The sequence below is a fragment of the Pteronotus mesoamericanus genome, unplaced genomic scaffold (genome assembly GCF_021234165.1).
Source record: "Pteronotus mesoamericanus isolate MK-2021 breed Mesoamerican mustached bat unplaced genomic scaffold, CSHL_Meso_final scaffold_636, whole genome shotgun sequence".
NCBI lineage: Eukaryota > Metazoa > Chordata > Mammalia > Chiroptera > Mormoopidae > Pteronotus > Pteronotus mesoamericanus.
In genome coordinates, this window is record NW_026555324.1 from 4,184,744 (window position 1) to 4,203,142 (window position 18,399).

General features: G+C 49.1%; 1 protein-coding gene across 1 annotated transcript; it reads left to right on the plus strand.

The window, feature by feature from the left end:
* Positions 1-3,738: 3,738 nt before the first annotated feature.
* DNAJB1 (DnaJ heat shock protein family (Hsp40) member B1) lies at positions 3,739-7,450 on the plus strand. The gene is made up of 3 exons (XM_054562078.1): positions 3,739-4,029; positions 5,209-5,789; positions 6,084-7,450. Exons 1-3 carry the CDS (start codon positions 3,819-3,821, stop codon positions 6,312-6,314), a joined length of 1,023 nt encoding a protein of 340 aa, XP_054418053.1. The 5' UTR covers positions 3,739-3,818; the 3' UTR covers positions 6,315-7,450.
* Positions 7,451-18,399: the final 10,949 nt, after the last annotated feature.

Here is an 18,399-nt window from a genome sequence, read left to right on the forward strand (position 1 = left end):
GTTTGTTTTCATATTGTTCTTTAGATTCCACGTATAAGTGAAATCATGGTATTTGTCTTTCTCTGACTGGCTTATTTCACTTAACATAATACCCTCTAAATTCATCCATGCTGTCTCAACATGGCTGAGTAATATTCCATTGTGCGTATGCACTGCAGCTTTCTTATTTGCTTGTCTATACATGGGCACTGGGGTTGCTGGCATAGCTTGACTATTGTAAATAATGCTGCAATGAACATAAGGGTGCATAGATATTTGTTTTTAAGGCCTTTCCATATTTTGTTTTTGAGAGAGAGGGGAAGGGAGGGAGAGGGAGGAAAACATCAATGTGAGAGAAAAACATCCATCAGTTGCCTTTCATATATACCTTCACTGGGAACCAAACCTGCAACCCAGGCATGTGCCCTGACCAGGACACATGCCCAGCCAACTGAGCCACACTGTCAGGGCTCAGTGTTTGCTTTTAAAGCCTTGCAGCTGATTGGATGAGGCCTACCCACATTATCCAGTTATCCCCTGTACTTACAGTCAACTGACTGAAGAGGTTAACCTCTTCTACAAAATACTTCACAGCAACTCTTAGATTAGTGTTTAATTGAACAACTGGGTACAATAGCCCAGCCACACTGAGGCATAAAACTATCACATTTTCTCTGGGTTGAGAATTGAAGATCTACTGAAATTTCCAGAAGCAGAGGCCACTTTTCCAATAACATTCTGAAGTGCCCAGTGAGTGTCCAGGCTAAAGAATCCTAAAGAGAGGTGTTAGGGGATTTTTTTGGGGGGTGGGGAGTGGTTAAAAAGTGAAAACTTCCTGAATTTCCTGAACATGAGCCAGGTTTATTTAAGAAGGCAGGCCCAAAACTCGCCCCCAAAGAAGAGGACACCCAGAGCCATTTGAAGACCTTCAGAGGCTGTCACATTTGTAACTCTAAACTAAATTTATCATATAAAATAAATACCAGCTTTTAAGTGTAAGGAAATCCAGAAACTCTAGGTTTTTCTCCATCATAATGCCTCTTTTATTTACGTTGACGGGAGAGACTTGGTTTTTCTTGCTGATGCATGTAAAGAAGCACAGATCAGCCCTGGCTGGTGTGGCTCAGTGGATTGAGCACTGGCCTGTGAACCAAAGGGCTGCTGGTTCAATTCCCAGTCAGGGCACATGCCTGGGTTGTGGGCCAAGTCCCCAGTTGGGGGTGTGTGAGAGGCAACCACACATTGATGTTTCTTTCTCCCTCCCTTCCCCTCTAAAAATAAATAAAATATTTTTTTTTAATTACAGATCAGCAAAGCTATTACTGTGCAATCAGTTTATTAGTCATCCAGTCCCATGGGAAAAAAAATGAGCCTAGCTAGAGTTGGGGGGCAGGGGTTGAAAGACATAGGTTCAGGGCAAAGCAGGGTGGTAAAAGTGAGGGTGGCTGAAGGCTGGGGTGGCAAGTCCCCGGATGGCCTGAGAACTTGGCCAAGAGAGCCAAGAGTGCCCAGAGCATCAAGAGAGCGAGTTCTTTGTTTTGAGGACTAACATAGTTGGTGGGATGTCAGTAAAAAAAAGTTACATATTGATTAACAGGTAAATTTGGTGCCAGCTTTCCTGGGGGGATGTGATTACCCAAACTTAGGTAATGTGTGGGGGACTGTTAGCCCAAATCCTTATCTTGCTCCAGACTCCATTGGTTCATCTTTTTGTAAGACAGATACATGACAGGAGGCAGTTTATTGAAGTTGGGGCAGTCACCCAAAGTTTCTTAAGGGCTCTTTCTGTAAGCATTAGGGACTCCTTCGCAAAACAGATAGTGACCAGAGGTAGACAATTAACCAAAGTTGTTTCATTGGCTTCTTCTTTGGGCACCGTGGACCCTCTCCTGCATTCCAGGTTTTGGAATGAAAGCACAGTTTCAAGGCCTTCTTTCCCAGATGGTGGAAATGCTACACAGGATTTCAAGGACTTCCCTCCTTCTCTGCTAACATAGTGTTTCTTGTGATGTTGAAACACCTGGCAATACTATCAGACCAGGCTCAGGACTGCTGAGTTAGTGGGTGAGACATGTCTCCCTCTTCCTCCCTGTCTTGGTTTACTATTCATTCTACCTAAGTGATAAAAAGCATTTCTGGGCAACCAGGATGCTAGACGTTGGCCAGTAACAGCAGCGCAGTCTGAGTTCTTCCTATGCTGTCTCCTGCCTCATTTACGTAACTTTTTAAAACTCAAACTCTCTTTCTCCCATGATTGGTTCATGACCCTCTGCTGTGCTGTACGGGTGGACACACAGCCCATAGCCATCCTCCCAAATGGACCAAAGCCCTTACATGGTTACCCTGGGGTCGGTGAGCAGCCATGGAGGGCTGGAATCTCCCCACGGGACCGCAGGGAAGGCTAGCACCATCTTTCTCAGGAGTCCCAGGCTGCCAGGAAGCAGGTGGTTCAGCAGCTCATTCAACAAGAGGGTTCGTCACCCCTCTGAGAGCAGTTCCTCTGTGCCAGGCCTGTCCTGGGCACATTACAAATGTTGACTCATGTCAACTTCAAAGTTCTGTGAGGCAGGTACAGCCACCAACCCCATTGCACAGATTAGGAAGCTGAGGACCAGGATGGCTCAGTAACCAGCTCAAGGTCATGCAGTCAGGGAGTGCTGGAACCAAAATGACACCAACTGTCTGGCTTCAGAGCCAATGTGACACCGCCCTGACCCCTGGGCGGCCCCCACTGCCTACCCCCTCTTCCCTATGCCCTTCCCAAGCAATACCCCTTTCAGAACCTCCTTTTCCCATCAGCCCTGTCCTTGACCAGAGGCGCCTGACTCCCAGAGCCAAACGGCATCATGATGCCCACAAAAGAGGAAACAGAGGCCATGAGAAGTTCAGGGCACACCCATCTTCCCCCAAATCATAAAGGTAGTGGAGAGAGAAAAAGGAGCAGGTGCAGTCAAAACACCTAGAAATAGTCACGAAGCACCCACTGCAACTGAGTGGCAAACACCGTTCAAGGCACTGGAGACCCAGCACTGACAGGACTCAGTCCCTGCCCTGGTGGGGATCACAGGCCGAGAGGCAGGTGACCTTTAGCTTTAAAATCAAGGAACAAGATAACCTCAGATTTCAGTGGCACGTGTTCTTGAGCAAACGGAAAGTGCAAAGCCTGAGAAGCGGCGGGACCGGGGAGACCTACTTCTGGAGGTGAGCTTTAGTCCCAGGTCCTCATCTCGCTTTATAAGGACCTGTCTGGTGAGGACAAAGACAGTCTTGGGGTTTCAAATGCCCTCTCCTCACTGCACGAAGAAGAGGGGCGGGTGGGTATTTTTATTGGCAGAAAGAGGAATGTGGGACAGAAAGAGGTTAAGCAACTTGCTCAAGGTCACCTGTCAAAACCCGACCCTGTGAGTTGCCCAGCGCGCAGCTTTATCTTCTCCACAGCAGCTTGTGGTAACCGATTACCGAAGCACGGGGCGGAGGGGGCGGCAGGCCTGGTTACCTCGGGCGGGGAGACGAGTACGCGACGCACTCCCCGTGGGGAGTGGGCGAGGCCTCCGTCACGCAGAGCTCGCGCCCCGGGGGAGGCGTTGCCGAGGGCTGAGCGGGAAGAGGCGTGGCCTCGCGTGGGCGGCCGTTGGTGGCGCGGCCCCGCCCCGGATGTCGCGCGCCATAGGCTGAGAAGCGGTGATTGGTTGTTGCGGTGTGAGGGGCGTGGCGGAAGGTTCTGGAGAGGGCTGGCGGGCTCTGGAAGCTTCCGCCGGACGGGTATATAGAGTCCGGGACGGGGCGGCGGCAGCGCGGGGGGAAGTAGATAGCTTGGCGGCGGGCCGCAGGCGGGGGCCATGGGAAAAGACTATTACCAGACGCTGGGCTTGGCCCGCGGCGCGTCGGACGAGGAAATCAAACGGGCCTACCGCCGCCAGGCGCTGCGCTACCACCCGGACAAGAACAAGGAGCCCGGCGCCGAGGAGAAGTTCAAGGAGATCGCCGAGGCCTACGACGTGCTCAGCGACCCGCGCAAGCGCGAGATCTTCGACCGCTACGGAGAGGAAGGTCCGTGAGCGCGCGCGCGGCTGGGGGCGCGTCCCCGCCGTTTGACAGGCGGGGAAACCGAGGCAGCGCAGTTTGGCTGCGGAATCCCTGGGGGATGGTGGGAGATGCCGGGTGCGGCGAGCAGTCCCCGCCCTCTAGCCACGCGAGCCTACGCCCTCGCAAAGGCGGCCGCTAGATGGGAGGAGGAACCGTGGCCGCGCCGCTCACCCAGAAGCTTCTAGCACGTCTAGAGCTGCACCTCCCTGGGCGCCTCCGCCCGCCTCCCTGGTTGCGGGTGCAGACGGGGAGGGGGACGGAGGTTTCTTAGGCTGTTGATGCTCCGGGCCTGCCTATCGCGGCTGATCTGGAAGAGGGTGGGGGCTGTGCCGTCCCGGGCTGCAGTTGGGCAAGGCTTTTGGCTGAGCGCCGAGCAGTGAGCCTTCAACGGGGAGCGCTAGTTCTCGTCCACCTCCCTCCCGGGCTCCTGGGAGGGCGGGGTGAGCTAATCCCTGTAAAGTGCTTACCCAACCCACAACCAGGCATGCCGATGGCAGCCAGCGCCCACTTCGGGCTGTCCAGGTGCAGAGATCTGTGGGGCCCACCTCTAACGCAGCCTCCCTAGGTAGCAGTCCTCAGGGAAAGAGAAAGGAGCTTTCGTGTTTGTCCAGTTGTTCGTGGATAATTCAAACTGTTTTCTGGGCTTGGTGTTAAGAAGTTAAGTGGCTTTTTTATGTAAGGATGGTGGCAGTTTTTGTCAGGGTGTGAGAATGGGAAAGTCTACGTGTATTGTTTTATCAACATTTTTTACTCGCCCCACACACATCTTCAGCCCTAAAGTGCTTAAAAGTGGACAGTGAAAACTGGCTCTGGATCTTGGTTTTTTTTTAAGTCTATCTTTTTAGTGAATTCTTTTAATTCATTGTATCATTGCTGGAGGGTGAGTCAGTGAAGAAGTGACAGGATCTGAGTGGTCCCGAGAGGATCATGTCAGAGCTTGAGCCCCCTGGCTACTGTCATGCCATACTAAAGTACCTGGATGGGGAGTCTGTCTCTGCTACTGTAGTGGAAGGTAAAAGCTCAGGTTCCTCCTTGTCTTCTAACACACTAAATAAAATTCATCTCCTGGTGACGCCCAAGCTTTTTTTCCTTTAAGGCAGGCCCCTGGCCAACCATCTGACTTCTTTGAATTCTGCCTTTCAGGCCTAAAGGGCGGTGGTCCCAGTGGTGGGAGCAGCGGCGGTGCTAACGGTACCTCCTTTAGCTATACATTCCATGGAGACCCTCATGCCATGTTTGCTGAGTTCTTTGGTGGCCGAAACCCCTTTGACACCTTTTTTGGACAGCGGAACGGAGAGGAAGGCATGGACATTGATGACCCGTTCTCTAGCTTCCCCATGGGCATGGGTGGCTTCACCAACATGAACTTTGTCCGCTCCCGCCCTGCCCAAGAGCCCACCCAAAAGAAGCAAGACCCCCCTGTCACCCATGACCTTAGGGTCTCCCTTGAAGAGATCTACAATGGCTGTACCAAGAAGATGAAGATCTCCCATAAGCGGCTGAACCCCGATGGGAAGAGCATTCGCAATGAAGACAAAATCTTGACCATTGAAGTGAAAAAGGGGTGGAAAGAAGGGACCAAAATCACCTTCCCCAAGGAGGGAGACCAGACCTCTAACAACATTCCAGCTGACATCGTCTTTGTTTTAAAGGACAAGCCACACAATATCTTTAAGAGAGATGGCTCTGATGTCATTTACCCAGCCAGGATCACCCTTCGGGAGGTAAGGCACTAGCTGGGACGGTGTCTGTGGAGAGAGAGATGGTTGCTTTTCGAAACAGCTTGGCATATATTTGACAGATATTTCTGAGCACTTGGTGCCTGCTAGACCTGGAGGGTACAGCAGGAACGGGGCTAATCAGGACTCCATTTTTCTGGAGCTTCTGTGCTGGTGACTTGGGTAGGTCTTAGCTGCAGAGAGGTCTGATGACTCCTATCCTACCCCGAACAGCCTCTGGACAGGAGTGGAACTTTCTAAGGTACCTTTCATCTAATACTGTCACTTTTGCTTTCCAAGGCTCTGTGTGGCTGTACTGTGAATGTCCCCACCCTGGACGGCAGAACCATACCCGTCGTGTTCAAAGATGTCATCAGGCCTGGTATGCGGCGAAAAGTTCCTGGAGAAGGCCTACCTCTCCCCAAAATGCCCGAGAAACGTGGGGACCTCATTATTGAGTTTGAAGTAATCTTCCCCGAAAGGATTCCCCAGACGTCAAGAACCGTACTTGAGCAGATTCTTCCGAAATAACCACCTGTGTTCCCCCAAGGACTGACCAGGGACCTTTCCAGAGCTCAAGGATTTCTGGACCGTTCGACCATTTGTGGACCCATGAGAGGGTGGGAGGGCCCAGGGAGGGCTTGCGTACTGCTGAATGTTTTCCAGAGAATATATTACAATCTTTCAAAGTCGTGCACTAGACTTCAGTGGTTTTTCGAGCGATAGGGCAGCAGGTGGTGGTGACAGCAGGAGAAGGCATTCCAGTCTGCTCCACTGGGTCCTGCAGCCCTCCTGGGATGGGCCCACCCCTCCTCCTCCAGGCCCTGCCCAGGACCGAGAGGCCGCCCTGCAGCTGGACTTGAGCTCTCTGTCATCCCTTTGCTTGCGGCATTTAGGTGATACCAGCCTGCCATCCTGGTTACCAGACTTTCTCTTCAGTTTCTGTTGTGTGACCAGTTCATGTTTTATTCCATATTTGTTTCCCATGTCTTGCTCTTCCACTGAAGAAACCCTTCTTTTGCCATCTCAAATTGAGAACCTAGACTGTTTTTACAGAACTGCCTGGTCAGTGTCCACAAGCAATACCTCTTGTTCCAGGAGGACCAAGGGAGCCAGCCTCAGCGAGTGAGAGTGACTTGCACAGCCACCTCTCCCTCGAGAGTCAGGAGCCCTTTCAACCTCTGGCTCAGAGGTCAAGTGTGCTCACTTAAAGGTCCTTTCCTGTAAGGCGATCTCCGGCATACCAGGGCTTCCCAGTGGCCCAGGTCATTTTTTTTGTTTGTTTGTTTAATGGACTCTGGACTTTTTCAAAGGGATCTGATCCTTTTGAATTTTGCACAGCCCTAGATATAATCCCTTTTGATAAAAGGGTCTTTGCTCCTGATTATAGGAGCGCTGTGGAACGTCTGTAAATACGTTTTTATAATTCCATGTAAAGTTGGTATACACTCAAATGAAACCAGTCTATGGCAGCTGCTGTTCTCTGTACAGGCCCATGATGGAATTCAGAAGGAATGGGGTGAGGGGGTTGGAATGAGTTTCTGTTCCCTACAGAACAGTCTGGTGCTCAGACCTTTAGACTCATTGTTAAGTTGCCACTGCCAATACAAGACCAAAGCGTGTGACTTGTCAATGTGCAGCGTGACAGCATTAAAGACTGATGCTAAACCTCAGGGGAACAGTCTTGCGACTCTGTTTGAGGGCTCTGCTGACTGGGGCTGGCGAGGGGGCTTGGGCATTCCTCCAAAGGCAGCCAGGGCTGGAGGTGGGGACTGGGTGAGAGGCAGGATTCCTCTGTGAAACAGAGAACTCTTCTGGACTCCACGTGAGTTAGGGAATGTCAACCCACCCCGACTTTGCATCCTGAGATCTCAGTGGATTCAGAGCTTGAGGGCATGTGTCGGGGGTGGGGGTGGTGAAGGTTGGGGCCCAAGTTAAGCATTTCTCCTTCCTGTCTTCTGGGTCCCAGAAGGCAGTGTGTGGTCTGCCCTCTATACATCCTCCACTCCTTTTCTTGCTGGAACAGGCTGGGTGTCAGGCAGGTCCTGGCCAAGCCTGACTAGGATTCCAGCCTGATGCTGGCTGCCTGCCCCAGAGAAGACCATTTCCTGCCCTCACTTTATTTGCAGGTTGCTGAAACTGCTTTTACTTTGTAACTTTTTTATAAGGAACTGGTTTTACTATAAGTAATTACATAGTCTGGAGACAATGTATTGCTCCCTTGCTACAAAGTGTTTTAGAGTGAAAATTTAACACCCTATTGAAGTCAACTTAGGAGTGGCTTTTCTGTCCCACTGAAACAATTTAACCACTAACAGTCTAGGAACAGGACCATGCAAGAAAACTTCACAATGAAGTGAATGGTCTGTTTTTAAATGGCAATTAAAATTCAATAAAATTAAAAATTCTCAGTTGCTCCAACCCCATTTCAAGTCCTCAGCAGCCACATATAGTGGCAAAAATTGCACAGCACAGAACTAGAGGGCTTTTCACCCAAATCTAAGACACAGGCCTCTTCTTGAGCAGTCGCATCGAGCCATTCCATGGTTGGGAGGTGACCCCAGATATCAGAGCCATGAAGGACCCGATCACAAGAGATACTGAACCAAGGAGACATTTAATGAAGAATTGAACCTGGTCTCCAATGTGGTTGCCATGCCCAGGACTGCCAATGCCCTGCCCCCGGTCTCCATTATGTAGCAGGTCCCTGTGAACTTCCTATGCACAAAGCCTGAATGGGCACACAGTAATGGGAACTCCAAAAACAACCTTCGGAGGGTGTGAGTGGGGCAGTGACCAGGGTGAAAAAGGCCAAAAGGACTCAAGTGGACAGCCTGCTTCTCAGGTGTGCCTTATTTCTGACCTGCTTGTGTGTGTCAAGAGGTGCTTGGTGGGTCCATTAGCAGACTGCTTCTCTTCCTGGGCTGCCTTTTAGGAATTTTTTTTTTTTTAATCCTCACCCATGGTGGACATGCTTATTAATTTTAGAGGGGAAGGGAGGGGGAGAGAGAGGGAGAGAAATACTGATGTGAACCCACAACCGAGACATGTGCCCTGATCAGGAATCGAGCCTGCAACCTTTTGGATTAGGTGACAATGCTCCAACAAATTTAGCCACACCAGCCAGGTCCAGAGATTCATCTTCCTGTTTCTGTGCTGCCTCAGCACATTTTGGAGTTCCTTTTCTGCCAGTGCATGCAGAGCTACCCCACTGACCCACCTCACCTTAATCCATTGTACCAGTAGTGTCATTTTTACATGATTGAAACACAGCACTAAACTCCAAATGTTATCCAGCCTGCTGTGAGAAGTTGAATCCCCTCCCACCTCTGTGCAGCTCCTTTTCCCTCCGTGCCAGTATGGACAAGCCATGGCATCAGAGATTTTTTTTAAAACGTTTTCTGTGCATTCTCAGAAAGTACTTATATAAACATAGTTTCTAAATTTCAGTTCAGTCGTTGGCTGTGTAATCACAGTACCAAACTTGCAAAGGCACATAGAGGGACAATCCCCCCCCCCTTATTTGAGTCCACCCACAGTGAATATTCCCAGTACCTCTTGTGCCTTTCTTGAGATGCCATGCAAATACACTTTTCTGTTTTTCATAATTGGTGCACACTATACACTCTACATTTTTCCTCTTGCGTAGTGTGTCATAGAAATAGCGAGCTTCTGCATCTGCTACTCTGCACCTTTATTCTGCCATGCCTACCCACATGGGCGTGAAGATCCAGGTCAGTGTCTGGTGGCCCCTTACTTAGCCATTTTTCCTGCTTCCAGGCTTGAGTCCCAGCTCGACAATTCTAGCTGTGTGACTGGGGCAAGTGACCACATCCCTGTGCCTCAATTTTTTCAACCGTATAATAAGTATAATAATAGAGCAGGTCCCCCACTTATCTGTGGTTTCACTTTCCACATTTTCAGTTAACACCAGTCTACCACAGTCAAAAAATATTAAATTCCAGAAATGCGTACATTTTAAATTGCACGTCATTCTGAGTAGTTCAAGGAAGTCTCCTGCCAACCCGCTCCATCCAGCCCAGAGCTGAATCATCCCTTTGTCCAGTGTATTCACACTGTGTATGCTCCCCCCTCCCCACCCGCTCATTAGTCACTTAGTAGCCATCTTGATTATCAGATCAACTGCCATGGTATCAGAGTGCTTGTGTTCAAATAACACATTTTATTTAGTAATGGCCCCGAAGTGCAAGGGTAGTGATGCTAGCAATTCATAAATGCTAGCCCAAGGACACTGTATCTGAAGCAGGCTCACTCCCCTGCTATCATGACAACCTGCTCACTCGACTCCTGGGCTGAGCCATCGTGGCTCTGAATCCAGGCTCTGTCACTCTGCTGCTGAGTGTCCTTGGGCAAGTGACTTCACTTCTCTGAGTCTCAGTGGCCTCCTTTGACAACCAGGGGCAATGGAGGTACAAACTTTATAGGGGTGTTGTGAAAACTGAATGAGGCAATGCATCAGGAGGCAAAAGAACACAGTGTTAAGAACTTGGTTTCTGGAGGCTAGCTCTGCTGAGTTCAAGTTCTGCTCACTGCATTCCCCAAGAAAAATGACAAAACCTCTCTGAGCCTTGCTTTCTTCCCATGTGAAACAGAACTAATCATAGAAACCACTCACCCCTTCTCACTCCCCCAGAGCGAGAGCTCAGCTAAGGAGGAGCCTTGCCCAGAACAAGTGTGTAATTAACATGGGCAGTCTTTCTAAAGCACTCAGCGGAAAACCTGTGTCAGATTTCCTTGAATATTACTTTTTCTTATTAGTTACTAATTATCAAAGCACACAGCATAGTACCTGATGCATCAAAAGCACTCACCCATTCAGTAAAGGTATACTGAATACCTACTGTGTGCCCAGCCCTGTTTTTGATGCTAGGGACATAGCAGCGAAAACCAGACAAAATTCCTGCCTTTGCAGAGTTGACCATTAAGTGGGGGAAGGGATAATTAAGAGTAAATAAAGCATTAAATATGCTAGGTAGTGATGAGAGTGATGAAATATAAAACAAGTGGGTGGAGAGCGTTGGGTACAATTTTAAGTAACAAAGTCAGCAAATGCCTCACTAAGAAGGTCAGATTTGAGCAAAGACTTGAAGGAGGTAAGGAGGAAGCCAGGCAGAGAGTGAGAGAATAGCATTCCAGGCAGAGGGAGCAGCCTGTGCAAAGGTATCAAGTTAGGAGTGGGCCTGAGTTGTTTAAGGAACAGCCAGGAGGTCAGTGAAGCCGGAGCAGAGTGAGTGAAGGGAGAATGGGAGGAGAGGACACGGGGGGAGGTGAGAACAGTGCAGGTGATGGGGCAAGGGGTGCCGGGTCCAGGGGGCTTCAAGGAGAACTTTGGCTTTTCCTCTGAGTAAGGAAGGTTTTAATCTTGCACACATTTTGGTTTTTGTTTTGTCTTAATTTACCTTTGCTAGGAGTGAGGAGGTGGAGTGTCATTTAATTGTAAGAAAACTTCAAGTCCCCGAAACATGTCATTATCAGATCCTTGAAATTTCAGCACACCAACTTTCCATCTTAAAAAGCACAACAAAAACAATAAGCACATATATTTTCTATTAAAATCTAATCCTTGAAGTACATGTCTTCCTGTCCCCTCCCACAGACCTGGGAACACTTTCACAGTCTGCTGATTCCACGCCTGTCCAACAAGGGGTAGGGAAGGGAGTCTGAAACCATCTGATTATTCAGCCAGACATCTTCCCTCTTTGTCATGAGGGGAAGAGAGACAATCTCAGGAACACTCAAGAAGGTCCCCCTTCAGAGCAACCAATTTTCCTTGAGGTCACCACCATCTTTGCACCCCAAGTGCCCAGAGTGGCACCTGGCCCGGAAGTGACCCTCTGAGTGTTTGCTGAATGAGTCACTGAATGACAGAGTGATTCAGACAAGAGGACCTGCAACCTTTGTTCTGTGACAGCTCACATCAGGGAGCATGCAGAGGAAGGACAACACAGGCTGGGGTCCTGTCGTGGCTCCCCAGCAAGGGGCCCCCACGCTCCGGCTCCTTCAGCTCCCACATGGGAGGAGTGGATATTCTATGTGTCCCCAGGAAGGCCCTTCTTTCCTGGGCCCTGCTCCTACTTCATGACTCATGTGTTTGTCATTGGGCACAGCTCCTGAGGGCCAGCTCAACAATAGGCCCAGGGGACCCAATGAGCAATAAACACAGCAATCTGTGGGTGCCTTGTGAAGCTCCCTGTCTTCTGGGAAAAATGGACCTCGCTAAAACAGAGGTTTTAGTGTCCCGGGCTGCCATAACAAAGCACCACAATCTGGGGACTTAAAACAAGAGGAATTTAGCCTGTCACAGGCCTGAAGGCCAGAAGTCCAAACCCAGGGTGTAAGCAGGGTGGACTCCTTATGGGGGCTCTAAAGAAGAGAGTCTGTCTCAGGCTTCTCTCCCAGCTCCTGGCGGCTGCTGGCCATCCTTGGGGTTCCTTGGCTTGTAGCTGCAACGCACCAATCTGCCTCCGTCCTCAAGCGGCCCTCCCCTCTGCATGTCTCTGTTTTCTGTATCTTATAGGGACACGTGTCATTGAATTCAGGGCGCGCCCTAATCCAAAATAACCTCCTCTCAAGATCCTTACTTTCGTTTGCAAAGACCCTTATTCCAAATAAGGTCACGCTCACAGGTTTGGGGACAGGAACGTATCATTGGGGGTGGAGGTGGGGTGAGTAAATCATTCAGCCCATTACACCGAGCAAGGCACTTCCTATGACCAGAGAGGTTGGAGAGCAGAAGCCTGACAGGCCCTGGGCACACAGGCCAGGGGACAGGAGCTTGTTAGCGCTCAGGGACGGGCTGTCGCAGCTGAAGTCCCATGCAGGAGGTCCCTAAGCAGGTGGCAGGTGTGGACCCAGCAAGCCTGGGGAGCGGCAGGCCTTGAGGCCTGGTGTGGTCTGAAGAGACGGCACAGGAGAGTAGGGTGGGGCATGCCCATGATTAAGACAGGCCAGGTGTCTGGGCCCTGCTGAGACAGGTCTGGGTGCCCTAGGCAGAGAAGCTGGTTGAAAGAGTTTGAGTCAGGAGGGACGCGGTTTGACTTCCTTTTACCGGGAAGTTGGCGCTGGGACCTGGGCGGTGTGTCTAATTGGGGGCCCAAGTTTCCTTGGGAAGATTATGGTGGACATCAACATAGCCAGGCCTGACTTCCGATGAAATACTTCAGTGAAGGGTGTTTGGAGGGCACAGGGCCTCAAGGTCGGGTCGGGGGTGATTAGCAGAGAAAGTAAGAGGTGTGGGTTGCGGGGAGGGAATCTGACTTGGGTGCTCACAGGCGCCCTCTGGCCACTGTGGGGGAAACACACGGGGTGCAGTGAGGCAGGAGCCTGGAGATCAGAGAGAGAAATCACCTGCTGGAGATGATGGGGCCAAGGTGGTGGGAAATCATTGGAGAGGCTATCTTGAAAGGAGATCTGCCCACCCAGAAAATAGCACTGCTGCCAAATTTTATCACGACTTCCTAAAATCCACTAGCCACGGGCAGGCGCCAAGCCAGGGCTGAGACCCAAGGCCACAAGGCCTAGCCCAGTCAGGGCCACTTATTCCGCTTTCCCTCTGGGCCTGTCCCTCTCCTTCCAGTCCTGCCAGGCTATAAGGGAAGTCCACCCTACAGGTCACTAACAGCCAGAAATCAGACTCCGAGATGAGTCTGCCAGGGCAATGTCCCTCAGCACCATCCTTCCTCAGTCTGCCCTGTCCCCACATCTCAGAGTCAGGCTCCAAGTGGAGGAAGATGAAACTCACACCCCCAGAGGGAGGTCACCTGTGCTGGGATTGGAGCTGTAGTGCCACACCCATGAGGGGCTGTGTGACTTTGAACCAGTGGCTCCCCCTCTCTGGGCCTCTGTCGCCCTCTCTGTAGAATGGGGACAATATCTAGTGGGATTCCTCCTAAAAGGCAGCCAGCACAGAGCCTGGCACACAGTAAGAGCTTAATAAAAGTTCCTATTTCTATCATGTTCCTACTATGACATATGGTGCTTATTCATTTCTGTGCCCTCAACGCAGTTTAATAATAGCAGCAGATGTTCACTGAGCACTTGCTACCTGCAAGGCACCACTGTAGGCATTTGACACAGAATAGTTCATTGCATCCTAAATATAATTGTAACAACTTTAGAATTATTATACCCATTGTCTATGATGAGGAACGTCATTTTACAGATGAGATTGAGGCAGATGCAGGAAAGGGCTTCCCAGGGTCACATAGCTGTTGAGCAGTTCAGATTATGGAGGAATATGACTGTATCCTATCCTACAACCCAAGGTGGACTAAAGACACAGGAAATAAGAAGATGAAATAGGAAGATAAATAACAAGAAAATGAAGAAAAATACCTTTGTGATTTGAGAGTAGAAAGGGCCTTCTTAATTAAATTTTACAGATATAAACCACAAAAATGGATGTTTTATTACATTGAAATTAAGAATTTCCTTCCAGTGAAGAATATCATGAGTGAAGCAAATTGTCATATGATGGAATGGAAGAATATATTTGCAAAGTTGAACACTGTAGCTAGTGCTCAGAGGGTCGTTAGGAGAGTTAAATGGTTTAATAAATAAATTCTTAGAACAGTGCCTAGTGTATAGGAAGTTCCATCTAAACATTGTTTATCATTGTGGAAACTGATGAGGGCTCTATATCCCAGTTCCATTCAACAAAACTATGCAAGTGCATGTGTAAATTTAAGTTTTAGATTAAAATAGTAAAAAAAGCCACCAAGTTAATTTGAATAACATTTAATTTAGCCCAATACATCCACATTATTATGATGACATGTAATCAGTATAAAAAAGTAGCTAATGAGATGTGATATTGTACATCCTCTTTGCTTTCCACTAAGTCTTAGAAATCTGGTGTGCATTTTACACTGACAGCACATCTCAATTTGTATTAGTCACATTTTAAGTTCTCAATAATCATGTGAGAGTGAAGCATTCAAGTTAGATCAGACTGGCCAGTGCAGGTTTACACTCTGTAAGAAATGCATGCAAACAAACAAGAAACGATAGCAAGACCAAGTGCAAACAGGGCAGAAGCTATGAAAAGGTAATTTACAGAAGAGGAAAACCAGCAGGCCATCAGGCAAATGAGGATGTGCTCAAAATTATTAGAAATTAGAGAAATATAAAATAAAGCAGTGGTGACATTCCTTTACAGTGAGTCAGAGTGGCAAAAATTAGTAAGCTGGATAATCCAATGACTGGCAGAAATGTAGGAATATGGGACCCTCCAGTGCTGCCAGTGGGTATGATGCGGGCAGCTAGTCTGAGGGACCACAGAGCAGCTGATTGTGCTCTGTGACCCAGCATTTATGCATCTCAGTGTCTCTAGGGAGATTTTTAGCAGGTCCCTAAAGAGGTATGTTCATGGCTGTCCACTGTGGTGTGGGGAGCTGTAGGCTGTCTAGTGGCCATCCTTGGGGAACAAATGAATAAGTTATGAAGGATGCATCTCATGGAGCATCAAGCAGAATTTAGAAGAACACAGAGTCAAGAAATTAGCAACACAGATGGATCTTCAAAACAAGCAAACAAGCAATACCACGCTGAGTTGGGGGAAAAAGTAAGAAGCGTAATATAATAGAACACCCATATAAAACACATTATACAGTGCACATTTTTTTAAAAGACACAAAAAAGAAGTTTGCCTCTGGGGATGGAGAAGAAATGGGGGTATTTTTCTGCAATGATTATTTTGAAAATTTCAAAGCTATAGAAAACTTACAAGAATAATAAATACCCATATACACATACCACTCTCCTGGATTCAGTGGCAATTGCTATTATTTTGCCACATTTGTTTTCTCAATCTCTCTCTTTCCTTATGTATTGATACTAATGTATACCATATTATGATACTGTATATAAAATATTGTATACGTAATTTTTTTTCTGAACCATTTGGCAGTTTCAGCCATCACAAATTTACCAGTGAATAATGCAATGTGTATTGCCTAAAAATAAGACCATTCTCTTATGTAACCACAGTACAATGCTTACCCTCAAGAAATTCAACATGGACAAGATATTATTATCTACTCAACATTCAAATATCCCTGATTATCCCAAGAATATCCCTTATAACTGTTTTATCTTTTTTTGAATTTTTTATCCAATCAAGGATCATACAGATTTTGGTAGTCACCTCTCTTTTGCCTCCTTCAATCTACAACTGTTCCCTAGGCTTTTATTCATTCATTTGATTCAAAGATTGGCTTTGCCTTTTATGACATAGATCTGCTTGAAAGGTACAGGTCAGTTTTCTTTCTTTCTTTTTCTTTCTTTCTTTCTTTCTTTCTTTTTCTTTCTTTCTCTTTTTTTCTGTCTTCCTTCTGTCTCTCCCACCCCTTTCTTTTTTTCCCCTTCTTTACTCACCTCCTTCCTCCTTCCCTCCCTCTTCCTTTCTTTCCAGAATGTTCCTCAGTCAGGATGTGTCTGCTTTTTCTCAAGATTAGATTCAGGTTAAAGACTTTAGGCGGAACAGAATATTTTACAGGTGATGTTGTGTCCAGCTCCAAACATCACAGCAGGGGCACATGAGCATGACTTGTCTCATCACTGGTGATGTTAACTTTGATGGCTTGGCTACAGTGGTGACTTCCAGGTTTCCCCACTGGTACCTTTCCCCATTATAATTAGCAAGTAATCTGTGAGCTGGTCCTTTGAGAGTGAATGTCCTCTTCCTCATTTATGACCCTTGCCTGAATTATGTATTCATTTACTAACTGCAAATTGGTGAGTTTTCTAACTCAACCTTTCCTTCTGCATGTAATAGTTGGCATTTCAGATTTTTCCGCCCAAAGGGGCAGATGTAATACTCAAATCTGAGCTCTTCACCAGCTGCATCTCCCAACCTCAAGTTTTCAGGCATGCCTCTTGAACTGTAAAAGAGGATAGGAGGTGCCAGGGGCTGCTCTGTGCCCTTGGGCAACTCACTTACCCCTCCCTGGGCTCTGCCTCATCAGTCAACATGCGGATTCAGGTGGTTCTGGCTCAGGACACTACTGTCCCTGTGGCCCTACATCCTGCCCTCTCCAGGTGCGTAGGGGACAACTCAGATGCCAGGTGCAACCAGGGCAGCGGGCATAGTCCCACAGAAGGCACTAGCCCAACTGAGGCAAATGATGGATCACTGTGAATGACAGAGGTCAGCAGAACAGGAAGAAGAGGACAATAGCTGAACCTGTTGCCATGGCAAGCTCCGTGTTTGCCAGCTGGGTGGGGCCAGCACAGGCAGCCCTCAGCAGCTAAGCCCAGGGCCCACTCTCGCCTTTCATTTTGCCTCTCTGCTGGGCTGTGGCCGCGCTGGGATGCACAGCAGCTTACTCTGGGGACTGCAAGGACCCAGTCACTTAATGAGGTTTGAGCAGCGTCGTAGCAGTTACAGGCCTCCAAGAACTACAATTTCCAGGACACACAGCGAACTCCTGGTCTAGCTGCTCGAGTGGCCGGCTTTGAAGTAGAACAAGGAAATCTCTCACCTGTCCTGGGAACTGAGCGTCCTGGCCTTTGCGAGGTGCGTTTGTGTCTTTGTTTCTCAGATCTGCTCCCGCCTGAGCAATCCCGGGTACGAGCCAAGCCAGGAGATGGTGAGATTACCCGTCCTCTCATGCATACATACATGTGTGCTCTGTACAGAGTGGGGTGGTGGGTTGTTCACAGAGGCTTGGGTTGCCTGGGTACCCAATGAAATCTAGCACTTAGTATGTGCTCTATAAACATTTTCTAGTCTAACCATCTCACCCTTGTCTTCCTCCCACCCGTTCACGCTGCTTTGCTATCTTCTACTATATTGCTCTCTCCAGAAGCGGTTTATCTCTCTATCAGACCTCCAGGGCTTTGCACGCTGTTCCCTCCACCAGGTGCACATTTGGCTTACTCGTCGGTGTGTAAGTAGAGATAGGGCAGAGCCTGGCACAGAGCAGGGGCACATTAAATATTTGATGAGTGAATGAATGAATGAATGAATGCCCTTGTCCATTGTACATCCCAGGAAGCAGGGACACTCAGGACCCTCCCTATTCATCTCGGTCCCCCGCCCGCCAGCCTGAAATGAATGCATCTTTTTATCCGCTCCGAGTATGACCGGATTGGGACAGGGGCAGGCCGGGCCGAGAATTGGATTGAGGGCCGCCCTCTGCCCCTTCCTACGGCTCCCAGAAGGTTCGCTTTTCCGGGCGTAGAGAGATTGCTTCCTCTCCTCAAAACTCAACTTTAATCACCTGACTCCCACGACCAGCGCCCCCTCCGCCGCTCACCACCCAGTACCCGCAGACAGACTACCAACCTACAGCACGGGGTCCGGAGCCCCCAACTTCCCATTGGTCGCTCGTCTCCTTCCTTCCCCTCGATTGGCCGGGACCCAGCCGCAGCTCCCCCCTCCGCAGCGGTGGTACAGCCCGTCGCGGCTTAGGCGGGGCGGAAAGGTCCAATGCGTTAAAGCGCGAGGGGGGGTTCGGGAAGAGCCGGACAAGGCGGAGGGATCCCTTTGGAATGTTTCCGTCGGACCCACCCGACCCGTTGAGGCGCTGTGCGGATTGGCCGCGAGCTCCGGGAGGCAACTCCTGATTGGCTGAACTTAGCCTCTGGCCCCGCC